Source organism: Urocitellus parryii, chromosome 4 (assembly GCF_045843805.1).
Source record: "Urocitellus parryii isolate mUroPar1 chromosome 4, mUroPar1.hap1, whole genome shotgun sequence".
Taxonomy (NCBI): domain Eukaryota; kingdom Metazoa; phylum Chordata; class Mammalia; order Rodentia; family Sciuridae; genus Urocitellus; species Urocitellus parryii.
Window position 1 is genome coordinate 83711043 of NC_135534.1, and position 16687 is coordinate 83727729.

At 40.4% G+C, this 16687-nt stretch overlaps 1 protein-coding gene and 1 pseudogene across 2 annotated transcripts in view; both read left to right on the forward strand.

Moving 5' to 3' along the window:
- Nucleotides 1-8428, forward strand: part of Panx1 (pannexin 1) — a 39992-nt gene extending 31564 nt beyond the window's left edge. Inside the window, exons 3-5 of one of the 2 annotated variants that reach the window (XM_026396087.2) lie at nt 1636-1859; nt 2931-3580; nt 4130-8428. In XM_026396087.2, the coding sequence (XP_026251872.1) occupies nt 1636-1859; nt 2931-3580; nt 4130-4209 (954 nt within the window). In that variant the 3' untranslated portion in view covers nt 4210-8428. The remainder of the gene's footprint in view (nt 1-1635; nt 1860-2930; nt 3581-4129) is intronic. The other variant, XM_026396089.2, reaches the window with a different exon arrangement.
- Nucleotides 8429-15075: 6647 nt separating this feature from the next.
- Nucleotides 15076-15315, forward strand: LOC113187959 (cyclin-dependent kinases regulatory subunit 2 pseudogene; annotated as a pseudogene).
- The last annotated feature ends 1372 nt before the right edge of the window (nt 15316-16687 follow it).

Sequence of the window (16687 nt, forward strand, 5' to 3'; positions counted from 1 at the left end):
CCTGTAATCTACTGATCTCCTTTCTGTTTAAAAAAAAAAAAAATTGTTTCCATGAAACAATGACTGAGGAACTTTCACAAAACCAAGGACAGCCAGAAGACAGGACAACTAACTACATTGGGTGCTGGCACTGTGTCTTGGAACAGAAAGAGGACAATGATGGAAAAACTGTGAAATCCAGATGAAAGTGAGGAGCATGGTTCACAGTGGTGTGCAATATCCGTTTCTTACAGGGGGAATGGTGATGAGGTCATGGGAACTATACTGTCTTCTGTGTAGCTGCAGTTAGTGAGAGCTGTGGAGTGGGCTCTGGTGGCCACTCCCACAGATGCTGGGGTCAGGGTTTGCATCATCTCAAGGCCGTTGTGGCCTCTTCCAGGTACCACTCCAAAGAACTGTGGAGTCAGGCCACTCCAAAGGTAAGGAGAGTTTTTCCAGAGAAGTAAATTGAAGTAGAGTATATTGGGATGCAAAAGTCATGGTTCTAGGGTGAGAGGTATTACCAGCTTACCAGCTTTGTGATCTGGGGCCAGTAACTGCTCTGAGCTTCCTCTCTTCCTTTGGGCAATGGAGCAATCCATATAGCTCTGCTAGGGTCATTGTGAGAGCTAAAAATAACCACCCACCTGTCTAGCCCTTCTATTGGTTTTGGCATATTTTAGTGCCTATTACATGCCAGGTACCATGCGAAGCATTTTTCATATGTGATCTGATCTGATCTTCCCCACACCCGTATTCATGTCCATTTCATGCAGAGTGACACTGAGAGTTAGATAGTGACCTCACTGTTCCTGAACACAAAGCTGAGTTTCAATCAAGCTCAATGCTAGCTGTGGTCAGATCTTCCTTAGCCTTCCTACCCTGGCGGGCCAGGCTCCAAGTCGCCTCTGACATTTGTTGACTCCAAATCCCCTCTCCTCTGTTTTATGTGTACCTCATATCCAAGAGCCCTCTTCTCGATTCTGTTGCCTGTGGTGGTTGGCTTCTCTGGACTTCAGGTTTTCAACTGTAAAATGAGGGGGCTGGATTGTTGGATCTTCCTGGTTTGTTCTAGCACTAATGGTTCCTTCCATTTCTGTGAATTTGCACTGCTTTTTCCAGCTGTCTTATTGAGATAATCACTGAAGCCAGAATTTTTCTCATTTGTTTTGGGTGAAGTTACGTGTTTCTTTGACATTTTACCAGATTCCAGAGAGTAAAGAAAATCAGAGTTTTAATCCTTAGTTGCTTCTTAAACCTATAATAAATGATTTTTCAAAAAAAACCCAGTAGTCTGTTATGACATTCACTTGTTTTTTTTAATTGGAATGTTTTTCAGAGATTGATCTTTAGGACATGAGAGTGATTTTATTTATTTTTTTCTTTTTCTTCTATGATTAGAAAGAAAATACTGTGTCACATTGTTGTTGACTATTTCAAATTAATATCTGTCAAATTAAGTTTTGGTTACGTTTTGCCTGGACAGGTGCATTTAGCCATAAGCAATTGTCACTAAGTAATAAGCTCAGTTTCCATAAGTGTAGGGGCATGCACATTTGTCTCAAAATAAGAAGTGAGCCACACATAGCAGATTAGGTGACTGTTACTACCAGGCAGGAGCCTGTTAAGCCCATGTTTTGACCTCTTGTTTTTCAGTTTTTCCCCTACATCCTGTTACTATTTGCCATCCTCCTGTACCTGCCCACGTTGTTCTGGCGTTTCACAGCTGCTCCTCATCTTTGCTCAGACTTGAAGTTTATCATGGAAGAACTTGACAAAGTTTACAACCGAGCAATTAAGGCTGCAAGGAGTGCACGTGATCTGGATCTCAGAGATGGTGCCTGCCTGGTTCCAGGTGTTAATGAGAACATAGGGCAAAGGTAACTTAGCCCCTAGCAGGTAGCTCAACAGGTTGGGTAGTACTCATTCTCTGCCTTTCTCCTGCCAGTCTGCCCTTAGAGTGCCCACTGCTTGTAAATGGAAGGGGAGAGGCGTCATCCACCCAGTGACAGTCTATGGGAGCCAGAAACACCCACTCTCCCCAAAGTGTATCCACCCATATGTTCCCAACATCTATCCTATCAAGACACCATCCTTGTTAAGTAAAATGTCAGCATCTCCTTTTTATATGTAGTTCTCACAGGGGCAGCAGATGAAGGTACTGTATACAGCTTCCTCTTTGGAAAAGCACAGAGGATTTTGAGAATCAAACTTAGAAAAAGAATTATGAAAGAAATGGAAAAAAAAAAGTTGGTAGTGCCTTGTCTTCTTGTATTCTTCCTCTAGTTCTTGTTATTAACAGTAATGATAATAGCTGTACTTTTTTTTTTAATACTTAGTATATTCCAGACACTGTGTTGTGGTCTTTGAGTACATTATTTCATTTAACTCTCAGAACAACATTTTTAACTAAGTGCATTTATTTACCTCCACTTACCTGTTTTTTCCAGATAAAAGCACTGTCCCAATAGCTGTAAGTGAGACAGCTGGGCTGAGAACCACCTCAGTTGGGCCCCATAGGCCTGTGCCCACGAGTGTCTCCATACCTTCTTTGCTTAATGCTTATGTGTTGCAATTGAGCTGAACATTTCTTTAGCTTATTCTGCGGAATAATGTATTCTGTGAAAAAATTGTAGCTAACCAAAGCAGTAGTTCCTACTTAGGAACTGATTATTTAACAGACAATTAAGTTCCAGTATTATTCTAAGAATTTCTGAGTACTAACTCATTTAATTAACTAGACTTTCTTTAAAATATTAAGAGGAAAGGTATTTTGTTATTTCTTTTCTTATTCCCACTTTTTCAACTTGAATGTTATTCCTTTCTACCCTAATATAGTTATAGGTAGAGAAATATGGATGTTTGAAATTTTTAGTGACATTGTTGGATGTTTTTATGTCTTTAATATTTGAGTATCTAAATTATTTTCATTTGTTTCCTTTTCTTTTTAGTTTGTGGGAGATATCTGAAAGCCACTTCAAGTACCCAATTGTGGAACAGTACTTGAAGACAAAGAAAAACTCCAGTAATTTGATTGTCAAGTACATTGGCTGCCGGCTGATAACACTCACTGTCATACTGTTAGCATGCATGTACCTGGGGTATTACTTCAGCCTGTCCTCACTCTCAGATGAGTTTGTGTGCAGCATCAAATCAGGGATCCTGAGAAACGACAGCACTGTCCCCGATCAGTTTCAGTGCAAGCTCATTGCAGTCGGCATCTTCCAGTTGCTCAGCTTCATTAACCTCATGGTGTATGTGCTGCTGGCCCCTGTGGTTATCTATACACTGTTTGTTCCATTGCGACAGAAGACAGATGTTCTCAAAGTGTACGAAATTCTGCCCACGTTTGATGTTCTGCATTTCAAGTCTGAAGGGTACAACGACTTGAGCCTCTACAATCTTTTCTTGGAGGAGAATATAAGTGAACTCAAGTCATACAAGTGTCTTAAGGTACTGGAGAATATTAAAAGCAGTGGTCAGGGGATCGACCCAATGCTACTGCTGACTAACCTTGGCATGATCAAGATGGATATTGTGGATGGCAAATCTCCCATGTCGGCAGAGACCAAGGGAGAAACCCAGATGGCAGAGCTCAAAGGTAGGGTTGGCTCTCAGGGCAGAGGCTGTGGAGCCACAGCGTACTCTGCAGCAGCCCGTTATGAATATTGACCATCTTTATCCCATCTGTCATCTGAACCATCATTGTCCTATTATGGTCCCTGGGGAGTCCAAGACTGGAAGGGAGAAGGAATGAATTGGTGCCACCCCAAATTTCCAAAGATGAGCACTTTGTGCTTTTCCTAGTTTTTCTGTCTTCCTTCTCTGACTCTCTCTCTCTCTCTGTGTGTCTCATATTCTGCCTGCTGCCCCAGCACCCCTCCTTATTGTCTTTCTTGCTTTTATTTGTCTTGTCTTACTGGCTTTTCTCTCTGTACCTCTGACCCATTTATTGTTCTCCAACTTTTTCTTTTAAAAGGAACCAAGAGAGTTATTGATTTAATTGTTGCCTTGACCTAACTCACTGCTTTGAAATTAGGCTAAGGAGTAAAGCAAAGTAGATAAAAATGATCTTTTAGAAGAGAAGTTACTTAGTATTGATACTTCTTGCTACATGCCTTTCATAAATATTTGTTTTCAATTTTGACAGATTTGGACATACACAGTGAAACTAAAACAAGTAATGGAGAGAAGAATGCTCGACAGAGACTTCTAAATTCTTCTTGCTGATGATTTTGTTCTTGAATTACCAATCTGTGACTTCTGTGACATGAATTCATTTTGGCTAAAGCACCCTGGTTGGGTTCACAGCTGATCTGTGGTAAATGAATGGGTCTTGGTAGAGAGATTGAGCTTGTCTTACCAAGGAACATAATGGGCAGCAAGATATTTTGAAGAATGGTTTGTGACTTTCTTATGAGAAGCAACATGAAGATTACAAACTCTAGCAATATACATGTGTTAAGTCTTCATCAGTCAAAAGAGGAAGGATTAGTAAGAGCAGTGAAGAGCCATTCAGAGCTTCGGAAAAACAGCTTTCAGTACCCATGCTACCACAAGGCCAAGAGCTACTAGAAAGCAGGCACTTTGGGAGGTTTGTTTTATGAAATAATAATAAACATGTCAGAATATAAGTTAATATGAATCTTCTTATATGCCCTTACTGACTTGGACAAGAAAAGCCTTCACTGGCTAATTGAGGACCACTAGATTGACCTGAGCCTGGCAGGGTCCTCAGCTGGGTATAGGTCTGGTGTCTTGGCTCTCATCCACTTGATCCGTCTCCACTGTTCCTCGTCAGCCTTGGCCAGTTGTGGCCCTCTCACCACTGTGTGTTTCACTCCGCTGTGAAGGGCAGCGGGCCCAAGTGCTCATCTGGCTGAAAACTTAGTTAATGAGATAGATTATAAAGGGTGCTCAGTTAATACCACAGTGACCTCAGTTCAAGAAAAAAGGCTTTGAAAGAGAGCCCAAAGGACAAATCTGAGATTATAGAAGAAGCAAATTCAGTCACTTTCAAAGAGGTTATCTACAGGGCGTTGTCAAACACATCTAAAACAGAATTCTACTCAAATATTATCAGAACACAGGAATGTTTACAGTCAAGGACACTTGGCCTAATATGATTAGAACACATAAATGACATTTTCCATATGGTGTTCTTGGAGCCAGCTTCTAAAAATGTATTTTCACTCATACTGTGTCAGAATTGAGACTTTTTGAGAAGAACATCCTAGTATTGATGGAAAATTGTAACATAAATGTTACAAATGGTTGAATAAGAATGGACACACTATTTCATAAATATTTAAGGCTAACTCATAATATGTTTTAAAAACTTCACATTTCTGTCATGTAAATATATTGTTCCCATTTTATACACAAAAATCTCTAATCTTTGGTTCTTCCAATTCTTACAAAGTTAATACATTGCTTACACAAGTAATCCTCAGGAAGCTCAGAGTTTACTTTTGGCCCTCGAGGAGAGTTGTTTACCTAATCCGATAGCATTCTGGTGAAGAACAGAAGTTGTATAAGCTGCTATCTGCCTTTCAGAATATACAGAAAAGCAGATTTTATTTGTACTTCTGTGACAGTTTCTGAAGAGGATGGCTAATGACAAAATATCAAGGATGCAATCAGTGCTTTAAATTATTGTCCATTGCATGATATTTATTACTCTTGAATTATAGTGTGACTTAGAAATGGCAGTAACCTAAGTTACTGATTTTGCTACTTTTATATTGTTGTACTGAGATAATCTACCACAATTCTCTGCTTTCTTTATTGAAAATTTGAAAAGATTTTTAAAATATATTTTTCTAAGTTATGATTTTTTTTCAGAAGCTGCATCTTCCCTGTGGACTACCCCTAATTTGTATTTTGAAATGGTAAAAATGGATATTTTGGGAAACTAGGAACTCTCCAAGTCCTACCATGTATAATCCTTTCATCAGAGTTCAAATAATTGGGGGCCTTGACCTCTGCTTCACTTAATTTCCCCAGTCTCAATTTCTGAATTCCAGTAGGACCTGCAGTATCCCAGGAATCAACTAGGCAGATTAGCCATTCAGATACAAATGGGAAGGACCCATGTTGGAAGACTTGAGAATCTCGTAAAAGGCTATAGACGAGGCAGGTACTAAGAAGAGAAATATCACCCACAATAAAAGCCCTGCTAGAAAATTATCAAACACTCCATGTTCTTGGGAGACACCATATTGTCTCTCCCCCAACCTCATCTGCCCCCCACATAGCTGATTTTAAGAATATAGTTATAATTTTTCCTGGAGGCAGATGAGCCTCTTAATAGTCACAAAACCTCTAGGTTGACGTTTGGGCAAAACAATATCATAGATTGTGATTTTGAACAATTACCCTCTCTACCTTCCTTCAGGGGAGCAGGGAGAAAAGCTGTGGAGTAGTTGATGATGAGCAATAGCCATAGCTCTGAAAAGTTGGTGTGGATACCTGGCAACATATCTTGGCCTTGAAAGTTAATTCTTCCAACCACTGAATTGTTGGCTTAGCGGACCGCTTTTGGGAGCCCATCTCTGAGGGTGAGGAGGAATGCTTTCATCAGCACTCGCTGCTTTATGAAGGACACACACACAGACCCTTAATGGCCACTCCGGGACTGCTGACTTGGTTTCTGGCTCATGTCTCCCTCGGGAACTACTGTGAAGCTGCTGAACCGACTCACAACAATAGTGTGGCAGCTGGGAGCAGCACAGATATTCCTAAAACAGTGTTCCAGCACACCTTTAATTTTATCAAGCAACAGGCAGAGGCCTCTAATATAGAGGTTCTTAAACTATGGGGGGCTATAAACCCCTTTGCAAATATTTTTAAAGCTACAGACCCTCTCATACAGACACCAAAAATTCTACATATGCTTCTACATCATTTGAAACATAACTCCAAGAGGATCTTACCTGTGTATCTGAGGAGAAGCAGCTGTGGCCTAATGGAAGAGCCAGCCCCTCATAGAGAATAGGGCTCCTCTGCTCTTGAGGATACTACTTCTGAATCAGGCCTCAGATTTAATTATCTTATTTGTGTATTTTTAAGTAACTGCCTTCATTTACTAGAGTTAGTCCCAAAAAAAGTCAGTAAAAGAGTGAATGGAGCAGCAGCAGGCCTGGAGTGAGCAGGCAGCTCTCTTGACTGCTGTTTTTTCCAAGTCATGAGGCTAATGCCTTGTTGTCTTCTTTAAGTCATTGTCCCATCCAGCTTCACCCAGGTGTGGAGAGGGTGGACATAGCGTGGATAAAATGTGTCGTCCTTCTTCAGAGATGTGCTGTGAGAAAGCTAGAAACTTCCATCTGTGTGGTGTGTCTGGTTTTCACATTTATGCTTTGTGTGTGGAAACTCCGTTTATTACATGCCCTTTCCCATCCAGAGTGAGCTGAGGTGGCCTTTGTTCCTGTGAAAATCTGAGAAACAGATTGTTACACACCTTTCCTTTCTAAAAGCCTTTGGGTTTAGTTTATTTTGCTTATGTCTAGGTTAAATAGGAGATCTATGGGGGTGTGGAGATTATCTACTGCTGTATCACCACAAGTTCCTGAAATAGTGACTCATACATAATAGGTATCCTATAAATACTTGTTGAATAAATGAGCAAACTAACTGTGAGAACCAACCCTAGTTTGTTGATGACTAGTAATGTATTTTTAAAGGCATATGGTCCTCTGCAAGAGACAGGAGGGAGGGGGGCTCATTTAACCTCTTGGTAAAGAGAAGTATTTCTGCAAATGACTAGCTCTCCACTGTAAGAACTGATAGTTCTAGCTTATTATTGTGGAGTGAGTCATGACCACTTTCCAAGTTCAGTACCAGTTTGATATTATCTTGCAGTGATTAGAGAAAATGAAGTTTTAAAAGTCCTGGTCTGAGTCCCTAGAATAAGTCTCTTAAAAGGAGATGTGGATTGAAATTTGCAATTACCAGTAATAGAGGTTTTATCTGAGGGTGAGGTTTTATCTGGGCAATCGCTGGCATTTGACCCTATTTCTCATAGGAACAGTGAACCCTTTTTAAAAGATTGACAAAGATGTTAGTATGTTGTGGAATGTGATAGATGTTAATTCGTGATTGGTTTTCCTACCTGCTTATTAAATGTATTGTGTTTCTGGGTCCCCCTTAGCTGTAAAAATACTTTGTCATTAAAGCATGCAATTTGAGCAGTCATTATTCTTCAGGTTCCATAAAGTTATAGAAGTTTCTCATGTCTTGAAGTGTTTTCCTTTTTCCCCTGCCCATCAGAGGAGAAAAATCCTTGCAGGATTCTACAGTGTTATTAGTGTCCCCTACACAAACTGAAACAATCAGCTCCTCTTTCACAAGTTGACTTCTTTAAATCACCATAATTACAATTTAATGGCTTTTAGTAGAGTGATGCTGATTGTGCAAGTTAAATTCTTTTCAGTGGCTGAATTTCTTCAGATCTTCTGAAGAAAAAAATATGCACTTTTGCTGTGTCATTTGGTAAGAATGCTGCCAACTGATGAAGAACAACTTTAAAAATTAAGATCATGAATTTTATTCCATGAAGATCTGAAGATGAGAACAAATGATGTGTTAGAAAATGATTATTCTTGAAAACACAGGAATTTTGAAAGTGGTGCATTTTGGTGGCTGTCCCTGTTATATTTCATATCTCCATGTAAGTCACTCAGCCAAGCTCTGCATCTGACCAGGCTGACTTTCATGTAAAGAGGGCTGGAAGCTAAGAGCTTAGGCTGGTGTGAGACAAAGGTGAAACAATGTTTTAATTCTGCACTGTGGTGTCCCCCAAAATAAAACTTCTCTAAGTAATAAAAAGTGTCTTAATGTTTCTTGCCTTATTCCCCCCAAAAAATCAAAGGCAGAATATTCTCTCTGATATGTAGATGCTAATACAATAAGGGGGGCAGGGCCGGGGAGAATAGAAATTCATTGGATTAGACAAAGGAGAATGAAGGCAGAGGAGGGGGGATGGTAATAGGAGAGACAGTAGAATGAATTGGACATAACTTTCCTATGTTCATATATGAATACACAACCAGTGTAACTCCACATTACGTACAACCACAAGAATGGGAAGGAAGTTATACTCCATGTGTGTATAACATGTCAAAAAATGCACTCTACTGTCTAAAAAGAACAAATAAAAAAATTTTTAAAAATGAATAAACAAAATTCTTGCCTTCCCTTTACTTCATGGGAGGTATAACAGGACATCAGTTCTGAAATGTCTTGAAGCTCCCTCCCCGCTGGCTGGATGCATAAAATTGAGTAGGCTCCATGGAATTTGTTAAAATCCAGCTGGCAATAACTAAAGGAAGGAAATGCTTGATTAAAAGCCTATAGACTCGGGGATATCTAAAGCAGAAATCACATGCTTTCTGAGAGTTATTTGCCTGAGCTCGGGAAGGAAGGAACAGGGACCATATGCGGATAGACGCGTGATCCTGCCCACCTTTTACTGTAATAAACCAGAACCATGCCATGCACCAGAGCATAGTACAATGCCTCACATATACTAAGCATTCCATAAATACTACTAGCTTCAGTTATCCTCAGTGCTCCCTGCTCCCCAGCTGTTCCTCAGGGGGCCACCCCCAGGAACCTTGGATGTTGTATTCATTTTCTATTGTTTCATAATAAATTGCTGCAAACTAAGTAGCTCAAAGCAACACATGCTTATTATCTTGTGGTATTCTGATGATGCCAACCTGTCCTACCACATCCTCCATCACCACTTTTAAAGCCCTCGGGACTCTGGATTTCAGGATAATGAGCATTTTTTTGTGGTCTAGTCCATATCAGGGGCCATGGGTCACCCCTGCCCACCTCTTCAGGATCACCCCCTACCTCCCTCTTCTCATGCAGTCACACACACTGGTCCTTAAAGGCCTCTGCTTTCTCACTCTTCTTACTGTTCCCACTTCCCCATACCTTCTGTTCAAAAACCAGCACCAGCATCTCCTTCAGGACATTCCCAAGCTCTCCTTCTTCCTCTGGCCTGGTTTTGGATGGTCCTCCTGTGCTCACCATCACTCACTGCCTCAATGCTTAGAACTGCTGCATTTTTATGCCTTCTCCTCTGTCCCTCCCCCAAGATTGGGAGGCCAGGAAGCAGGCTTCCTCCTTCCTGTACGCCCAGCACCCAGACACTAAGGAATTACTTACTTATACCCCCACTCCCTGTGAGTACCTTCTGACAATGCCCCTGTGTTAGGGACAGCATCAGATTAGAAGTGAACTCTACCCTGGGCCAGTCTTCCATCTCCACCACACTCCTTGCATTTGGTCTGGTTTGAGGGGGCCAAGTATATACCTCATCTTCCAGTTCCTTCTCCCACTTTAGGCACTGAGGATTTAACCCAGGGCTTTCTTTCTGGTGCATTTCTAAGTAACTTTCCTTAGCAGTGTTTTCTCCCATGTACATCCACACCAGCTGACCCTGAGTAGTCAGCTCATTTCATTTTCAGTGGTTTCTCACATACACCACCTTGTTTGAGTGCAGCTGGGTGTACTGTTGACTTAAGGTACTGATGGTCATTATAGTCAGAACAGCAATAGAGTTTTTGTTTATAAGAGGTTTATTCTGTGATCCCCCTATCCAGGCAGGGGAAGAGAGAGAGGTTGAGCTGGAGGCTTCAGGCATTTCCAGATGAAACTGGTTATGGTATCCAAACAGAAGAACAATTGAGAACTTGCAGATTCAAATCCTACCTCCTCCCCCCTCCAATAACATCAGTGTGCTAGGATCCCCTCTTTGAAAACAACAGAAAAAGAGAGAATATTGTGGGTTTTTTGTTATAACAGAGCCAGGGCAGATCCCTCAGGGAAAGAAATAAGAGGACCCTCTGAATGAAGAGAACTAAGAATACATTTTCCAAGAAACCTGTATCAATATGTCTTTTCTCAGACACAGGAAATGAAAAACAAAGGAAACTAAAGTGTTATCAAAAATCACTTCCAAATCCCCAGAAATGAAATTTGCATTACCACAGGAAGCAAAGATTGTCTAGTACAACTTGAGCTTCCATGGAAACTTCAGGAAAATAAAAGTAATGTTCTAACAGTAATTTCAGAGGTAAAGAGACTCGAAAGATTTTAACATTCATCTCGTTTGTTCACTTTGAATATCAAGACTGCCTGTTAACAAAGGAAGCATTGTTAAGTACAGAGGCCCTTGAGGCTCCTTACCATCTTGCTAAGTACTTTATAAATAATATCCCCCCCTTGAAGGAAAAGCTTCATTTCAGAAAGAAGAAATTGTACAAAATGATGGCTTCTGCAAAGAGGAGCAAAAGAAAGCCTAATCTGTAGATAGAGTCAGAATGGTCTGGACCATCCGGCCAACAGAATATAATGCAAGACATGTAAGTAATTTTTAAACTTTGTAGCCACATATAAAAAAAGGAACAATTGAAATTAAAATTAATAATTATTTAACTAACCTCTCCAAAATATTATTTCATCATGTTATCAATATAAGAAATATTTCATACCAAATTTTGAAAGTATATAGACTTTTTACTCATAGTACATCTCACTTAAAATACCCAGAAGTCACGTTTGTTTAGTGGCAGCCATATCGACTCATGTCTACTCCCACCTAATGGTATGTACTTTAGTGTCCCTGCATCCTTATCAGTGCCTTTCTTTTAGTATGGGATTTTCTGTCCATAAAGTATAACACCTTTCTGAAAGATTATCTGTCCTTCTACAGATAATCTTTAATTCTACACAGAATTAATTGACTGGGTGCTTATTCTCTGTTGTTTTGAAACTCAACAAATCTGTGAGTGCTTACCATCAGCTCACAGCAAGTTGCACATTAACCCATTAAGTCCCAAGTTTTCAATTCTGTAAATATTTCAATGAAATTGACACCGATGCATTAAAATAGGTTGGAAATAACAATCTAGAGCTTATTGTGTAATTTGTTGCCATTAGTAACATTAAATACATTAATATTATCATGAATCATTCACCTATTGCTTTTATCAAAACCACAGAACTCTAAAAACATAAATATTTCAAAGTTACAATTAGCATTATATTTGTTGCTCTATTTATTTTTTTAAGTGTTCCATAAATGAAACAAAAATGGAATGATGGGCCGGGCGCAGATGGCACATGCCTGTAATCCAAGCAGTTTGGGAGGCTGAGGCAGGAAGACCATGAGTTCAAAGCCAGCCTCAGCAATGGTGAGACGCTAAGCAATAATCAGTGAGACCTGTTTCTAAATAAAATACAAAATAGGGCTGGGAGTGTAGCTCAGAGGTCGAGTGCTTCTGAGTTCAATCCCTGGTACCAAAAAAAAATAAATAAATAAAATAAAAATTGAATGATGGGCTGGAATAGGTTAAATACCTCCTAGCTTTGAAGCAGCTTTGGTCTAGAGTGAGAGCTGGTGGTTGCTTCCCTAGCCCCTACACAGTTTTGTCTTAAGTGTTGTCTTGTTTGCTCATTTGCTACGTATCCTTGTTCTCTTCAAACAGGTTGGTGAACTCTGAAAAATTCGGGCATCTTGTGTTAATGTCTTCTTAGTAGACTTTGTTACAAAATTATTCAATGACAACTGGTAAAGCATGGTAAAACATACTGTTCAAGACCATCTCAATAGGTATAGGAGGCATTTCAATGGGATTATTGCAGTGGAAGACTGGGCTCAACTCCAAGTACAGAGTAACTGGAAATATATAAACAAGAAGAATGGGCATCAGTGGTAGAAAGTAACTAAGGTGAATTATTGGAGGTTAGGGGGATTCTGGGTCCCTGGACCTGACAGGGTTCTAGCTAAAGACAGGCCAGGGTGATTGGACATCACCTGGGGGATAGTGGAGGATGAGGAACCTGATCAGATATGGAGATTAGGTATTGATAGTAGAGGGTTTTTGCTAAACTGATTTAGCAGGGTTCTTACTAACAACTGTATCAGGAAGTTCCCAGATGAATGTAGGAGAAGACTCAGGAGACTGACTACAGTGTGTTGAAGTGAAGAATCTTTGTAAATCATACCACCCCCAACCTCAGTCTACCACTTGCTAAGCACATAGCAAGTTGAAGGGAGATGGGAGAGGACCTAGGGAAAATCAACAAGTGGCCCATGAGTGTGTTTCACTCCTTGAGATCAAACTGCAGATGCTCAGTCATTCTTTATTCTTTAACCAGAGCTTTGATGGATAGGCCTAGGGTTAAATGTGTAATAAAAGGGTATGGTAGAAGAGTCCCTCTGAAATGAACTGGCTGTCATAGACTCCCACTGCCAAGGTGGAAAAAAAAGTCACACCTATGTGCTCTCTTGAAGAAGAGGAGATTTTGAGACGGTATAGGCCAGCTTCTGGCAATTCCTTTTCATACCCAAAGCCCTGGGATGGAGAAAGAAGCTCATGGCTTTTGGGTCAGAGAAATTAAATTAAATCCTTACTCTACTATTTAGAGCTATATGACCCTATAGGCCCTCTGCGATTTTCAGATCTTTTATTTATAGAATGGGATAACAATATCTTAAACACGTTTTTTTGTTTTTTTTTTTACTTTTAATATTGAAGTAATTGTGGACAAATAAAAAGTTGCAAAAATAGCGAAAAAGGAACAGAAGTCCCTCTATCCTAACCCAGCTTTCCTCAATGGTAACACCTTGCATAATGGGAGTACAATTGGTCCAAACTACAAACTTTATTCAGATCTGACTAGTTTTACATGCACTCATGTGTGTGTGCATGCACACATGTGTGTATAGTTCTATGCAATTTCACCACATTTATTGATTTGTATGACAATCACAGCAATCAAGGTAAAGAACATCATCATAGTTTAAAAAAAAAAAACTCCCTCAAGCTGCTCCTTTATAGCCATGCCCCAACCCATAACCTATTCCTCATCCCTGGCAACCACTAATCTCCACTAATCTGTTCTCCATCTCTATAATTTTGTAATTTTGAAAAGCTATAAAATTTAATCATAAAACATAATGTGAGATTTACTTTCTTTCTTTCTTTTTTTTTTTTACTCAGGATAATTCTTCCAAGAATATATAAGTAGCTTGTTCCTTTTTATTGCTGAATAGTGTTCTATAAAACTTGTTTGGGGGGACTCCACAAAAAGTGTATAAAGGTAAGTCACTAACACAATACTTAGTAAATGTCAGGTCTTCTTTCCTGGCCTCTAACTCTGAGCTCTTGCTGAAGATAGAGAACAGTTAGGGCAGTAGTTGTCAGTGGCTATGAACTCACCCTCCTCCTTCCCCCATTGCTCTGTCTTTTCTGTAAAGCCCTGTGGTGTGATCACAGTCCTGTCTCTTCCTTTTAGAGTCAAGGATAGGAAGGTCCAAGGAGGTGTGGCCAGGAGTATCAGACCCTGGGTCCCTGACTCTCAGCCCAGAGCCCTTTTCACTGTACTGTGCCTACTTCCTGCCCACAGTCTATGCCAGCTGGCGAATTCTGCACTTAGCCTGGGATAGTCTTTGGGTAGCATGTCAGCTGGGAAACTGGGCTCCTAACCAAGCTGGTGAATCATCCCTGAGCACTGATCAAGTTGGCACAGGTAGCCAAGGATGCTCGTTTTCTCCCAAGATACAAATCTCCTGTGCAGAAAAACCCTTCAGGTCTTCAACTTCTGCCCAGTTGAGGTGAGATTGGCATGCATCTGTCAAACAGAGGTTCTTCAAACCCCTCCTGGGTCAGGTGGTAGCATATGAAGAGAACATGCAGCAGGCTACTAGGCTTGTGGAGTTTCCTAGGAATGATGGTGGCAAAAAGGAAAGGGAAGGTCAGGGAGAGGAAAGCTTTGTTTCCAACTATAACATCACCACTGACTCATTGGCCCAGTTAGAGTCTTGGCCTAAATAACCTCTAAAGTGTAACAGTCTGTACTTCTCGGGTCTCCTTCTTCTCCCAGAGTGTCCTACACTAGCTCCCCGGAACCCAGACAGAAGGAAAAAAAAGAATTAATAATTCTTGAGCACTTACGTGCTAGTCACTTAAAAATACACCTCGGGAGTCGTTGCCCTGGCCTGAAATGGACGTGTGTTCTGCTTCGCCCATTCTGCAGTCAGATTTCCGCCTTGTTTCTACCCCGCTGCGCGCCGGCAGCATGGCCCCTAAGCAGATCTACTACTCAGACAAGTAGTTCGACAAGCACTATGAGTACCAGCATGTCATGTTACCCAGAGAACCTTCCAATCAAGTACCCAAAACTCATCTAATATCTGAAGAGGAGTGGAGGAGACTTGGTGTCCAACAGAGTCTAGGCTGCGTTCATTACATGATTCACAAGCCAGAACCACATATTCTTCTCTTTAGACAACCTCTTCCAAAAGCGCACCACAAATGAAGTCTATCTGGGATCATCAATTAAATCTTTTGCAAATTTAATGGACATGTGTATATAAGGTAGTATTCAGTGAATACTTAAAAAATGTACAAATTATTCATCCAGACCTGTGCATGAGCTGTAATCTTCACAGCAACAGGGCTCAGTTAAATGCAACTGCAAGTAGGTTATTGTAAGGTGTTTAAGATAAAATTTCTTCTCATCAGTTTTTCTCTTAATATAAGTGCCTGTTTGACATTACCTGTTACTTTTGTTAAATAAAGTTTGTATGTTGCATTTACCATTGCTTGAAGTTAGCAGGGTTTATTTTCTTATATTTAATTCGTGACTATTGAGATCAATTTTCATTTTATAATTTTATCCCTGAGGAAATAAACTTACATGAAAGAAAGAAAAAGAAAAAAGAATACACCTCAGCTCACAAATCTCCAGAATGCAGGAAGGATGCTCCCTTAGTTGTGGGGTGAGGGGCACTTAAGGAATGGCTTCTCAAGACAAGCTGCCTGGATTCTGATGTCAGGCTGCCCCCTGACTGACCTTGACTCCTGACACTGCTAAGTTTTGCTTTCCTGGCCTGTGACAGATGAGTTGTGGGGTTTGGGTAAATATTAAATTTGATTAAAGGCACTAAACACAGTGTCCGGATATGATAAATAGCCTTTTTATTTGTTTTTAAAGTCTAGTTGTATTTTCTTTGCTCACAATGTAAATCATATTTGATAAGTTAAAATCCCAAACTATGGGAGCTTAAGAGAAAGGCAGCGGGGTGCACAGAAAAAAAGGTTCAGTTTGGGTTTTGATGTCAGAAAATCTGGTGTGGAGTCTTAGCTCTGATCCTCACACGGCATGCCCTGGGGGTTACGTATGGTGTTTTTCTCTGTACCAGTGTCTTCCTTTCAGGGTTGTTCCTAGGATTCAATTAGATAATACACCTGACATTCAACGGGATCTCAGAAGATAGTAGCTCTTTTTCTTACCTCAAATAGAAACACTCAACAGCTAAGTGAAAGTGAAGTCATTTAGCCGTGCTTCTTGGAACTCAAAGGTGAGAATTCAGCCGGGAGCATCCTGGAAAGAGCAGTTACTAAAATAGGAAAACCCCATGTTTTTCAAGGGTAACCCTCTGCCCCGCTCTTCAACCCCAGGTTTTGTCCTTGGACCCTGTGGAGTGGCATCAAAGATTGGGCAGAGCTGTGAGGGTGAGGGAGGTATTTTCAAAACTATTCAGAAATGGGAGTAGGAAAGATAGTGGAGTGAGATGCACATCATCACCCTAGGTACTTGTATGATTGCACGAATGGTAATTCTCTACACGGTGTACAACCAGAGAACTGAAATGTTTGCCCTCTATTCGTGGACGAAGAATTGAAAT